Source organism: Ornithodoros turicata, chromosome 1 (assembly GCF_037126465.1).
Source record: "Ornithodoros turicata isolate Travis chromosome 1, ASM3712646v1, whole genome shotgun sequence".
Classification (NCBI taxonomy): Eukaryota; Metazoa; Arthropoda; class Arachnida; order Ixodida; family Argasidae; genus Ornithodoros; species Ornithodoros turicata.
In genome coordinates, this window is record NC_088201.1 from 125,687,441 (window position 1) to 125,691,019 (window position 3,579).

Below are 3,579 nucleotides of genomic sequence, written 5' to 3' on the forward strand. Positions count from 1 at the left end.
GAAGCGTTCGCGGCCTTCAATGTGAAGCAGGGCCGATGGCGTCGATGAACTTTAGTGGCGGGCAGCACGCTTACGTCGGCACCGGTGTGTATGAGGAATCGTCTACCGGACACGCGGTCTACGACGTGGAAGAGGCGACTTTCCGCAAAGTCCTGTCTGCCTGTCGTCATTAGTGACTGGGCGGGGCGTTTCCCGCCCACGGGCACGGTTGTAAACAATGTCGGGCCTCGGCGCCGAACCGCCTGGGAGCTTGAGAAGCGGCGGCCGCGGGAAGGGCGCCACCGACGGCGGTAGCGACGGGGGACTGGGTGAACGGCTTCGCGTGGCTAGCTCAGAGACAAGGTGGGTGAGGCTGTTCACCTGTTGCGTAAGATTTTCGATGGCAGACAAGCATGGAGAACGACCATGCGAATGTGGTTTAGCAGACCCTTGAGCAGAAGGAGTCAGAGGTGGTACGTCTAAATTCATTACAGTAGGTGAGGGCACTTCCATGACAGCGTCAGCGACAGTGGCTAGCTCGTCTGTGGATAGGTTCGACGTTGCCGCGAGAACCATCTGAACGTTCCGCGGGAGTCTTTGTAGGAACAGCGCCATAATGAAACTATCACTGGTTGATGATGCTCAGTCGCCGAGTAGTTGCTTCATACGGCGCAACAGTTGTGTAGGGCGTCTGTCGCCGAGCTCTTCGGCCGATAGTAGTTGTTGGAAGCGCGCGTGGCCCGAGCAGGTCGTTCGCTTGAGCAGGGCAGCCTTTAGTTTGTCGTACGGGATGTCCAAGGGAGGCGAAGCAATGATGTCGTAAACCTCCTCGGCCGCAGATGAAGAAAGGGCGGAAATGACATGACAGAACTTGGTGGATTGTGCAGTAATGCCAGCCAGATGGAACTGGGCTTCGGCTTGTATGAACCAAGTGGCAGTGTTCCGATACCAAAAGGGTGGGAGCTTGACAGTGACAGCGGTGACGGTGGCGGGCTGTTGAACCGGGCTGAAGGGGGCGGTTAGTGGTGCTAAATTGGGATCGCCGTCTCCTGTAGACATGCTGATGCGGTTAAAGCAGATAAGACTCACGTTCGGGTCACCAGTTGTAGCGGTTGGCAGGAAGGAGACGGAGAACAGGTTGTTACGGATTTCATGTTAACTTCGTCGTTGAAGGGATAGAAATAGAGGACGAGGAGGAGGAAGTTTGGGGTTTTTCCGAGAGGTATAAGCGTGGTAAACTGTGATTGGACGAGGACTTGTTGTCTGTATTTCTTGATGGAATGATGTTTGAAGGAAGATAAAGTTGGTTCCTGCGGTCACCTGTTTTTTCGACTCCGGTTCTTGGGGATTACAATTTTCTACACAGGTTGCTGTTCTGTTGGAAGCCAGAACCGGACTGGCCCGAGATTTATTTCTCGCGCCCCGTGCGCCAGAGGCGCTGGCGGTGTCGCTGGCAGTGTGGCTGTTACAGACCCAAGAATGCTACTCCAGGTTCATTTTACCTATTGATTAAGGTACACAAGAAAAATAACCCCGGCAGGTCTATAATATCGGAAATAAACACCTCCACCGAAAAGATTTCTCGCCTTTTAGACCATTGTATTAAACACGTTCTTCCGCTTCTCCACTCTTACGTAAAAGACACCAATGACTTTCTCCTTAAGGTCAATTCGATTAATCAGCAGAAAACCGATTTGAGCAATGTCATCTTGGCTACTATTGATGTTACATCCCTTTATACAAACATACCACACGATGAGGGTCTCGATGCGGTGAATGTTTTTCTTGAATCTTTCTCGTCTGAAGTTCTCCAGACATCAGCTGTCCTCTCGCTTCTTGAGCTTGTGCTCATGTATAACAACTTTATATTTAACGAGCAACATTTTGTCCAAATTCAAGGCGCAGCCATGGGATCACGCGTGTCTCCCTAATATGTGATCTTTTCATGGGGCAATTTGAAGAACAAACATTAGCATCCTTCCCGATCAAACCTTTAGTCTTGTTAAGGTACATTTACGACAGTTTCATCGTATGGTCGGGTGATGAACCGTCCTTAATTGCGTTTTTGGAGCATTTTAAGTCCGTACATCGGGCCATCAAGTTCACGTGTAACCATTCTCAAGCATCAGTGAATTTTCTAGACGTGACTGTCTCTATACAGTATGGTAAGCTGGTCACGAGTCTATACAGGAAACACACTGACAAACGCCAGTTCCTTCATTTTGACAGCTACCGTCCCAATACTCAGAAAAGGAACATCCCCTTTGGTCAATTCACACGTCTAAAACGGATATGCTCTAACCCAGGAGAATTTTAGGCATGCGCTGAAGAAATGTCGAACGATTTTAGAAAACCAAATTACCCTTCCGAACTCGTAAACAATGCTCCCTCCACGTGCAGATCTCTAGATCGGGCATCAGCAACAAAATCCCTTATCCTTCGTTACCGCCTATAACAAAGCACTGAGTGGCGCAGGATCCATCTTCACCCGCCATCTCAACATATTTCCACAGCTACGAAGGACTTAAAATAATCTTTCCTGCTCCCCCCAATATCACGTTCCGCCGATCACGTAACATTCGTAACTTACTAGTTTCATCCCGTCTATCCAGACCAAATCCTGGGTGTTCCCCTTGTGGTAACAAACGCAGCAAAACATGTTATTTCATTAGCCCATGTACATTTATCTCGAGCACCTCAAATTCTTTTACTTTCGAAATCCGATAGGGATTGCACTGCGACTCTTTTAACATACGTTACCTTATTATGTGCACTAAATGCTGTATTAGTATATAGGAGAAACCTCGAACACCATGGAGGGAAGCTTTTACGGCCATAAATTCGATAACATGAATAACCATCCTACACCCGTTTCTACGCATTTTAACCTTCCTGGACACGCTTTGGGTACAGGCCTCAAAATCGTTATCCTTGAATCGGATTATAAGAGTCACATGAAGCGCAAAAATCGCGAATCCTTTTTAATCGCAAAATTCCAGTCTCTGAAGCCTCATGGTTTGAACATCCACGCACGCCCACAACAATTCTTTAACCCGTAAATATCATTTCTCACATAAAATAAAATAAAATAATGATAAACACACAAACTGTGAAACAACTCTCATTTTTCTTTCCATATTCTCTTCGTTTGACTCTCTCCTGAGACCACCTCTGTCTTCACGTTCTCACGGTCCACTGGTCACCTTTGTACTCCGCACCTGTGTCCTCATTGCGTTGCCATAACCCCCTTTTTATTCTTAAATCCTGGAACGTCACCTACATGCGTTCTCGTTTCCTGTGTAGTCCCTTGGACTCACGTTATGTTACGCTTCTGATACCCCTGAGTTTGTCTTTATGTTATTTTCATTATTACCTGTATTTGCATCCTCTACATCACCCTGTTCCCCCCTCATGCCAAAACTCCCCCGTCAACTGTATATATGTTCCTGGACCACGTTCATATTTTTGTAACCTGAAGAAGTGCAGTCTCGTGCACGAAAGTGTCGTTACCTTGTGTAAATAAATAAGTTGCTCCTACCGTTCAATATCACTCTTTAAAATGTCAGACTGGGACTCTTGGTACTGCATCCCACTAAAAGC

General features: G+C 47.4%; 1 protein-coding gene across 1 annotated transcript; it reads right to left on the reverse strand.

The window, feature by feature from the left end:
* Window positions 1–621: 621 nt before the first annotated feature.
* Window positions 622–1,038, reverse strand: LOC135384957 (uncharacterized). Its single transcript, XM_064614138.1, has one exon. The coding sequence runs from the start codon at window positions 1,036–1,038 to the stop codon at window positions 622–624; it is 417 nt and encodes a 138-aa protein (XP_064470208.1).
* Between the last annotated feature and the right edge of the window lie 2,541 nt (window positions 1,039–3,579).

Coding starts and splice junctions, on each gene's coding strand:
- LOC135384957 (XM_064614138.1), bottom strand. CDS start 1,038: ATGTCTACAGGAGACGGCGATCCCAATTTAGCACCACTAACCGCCCCC.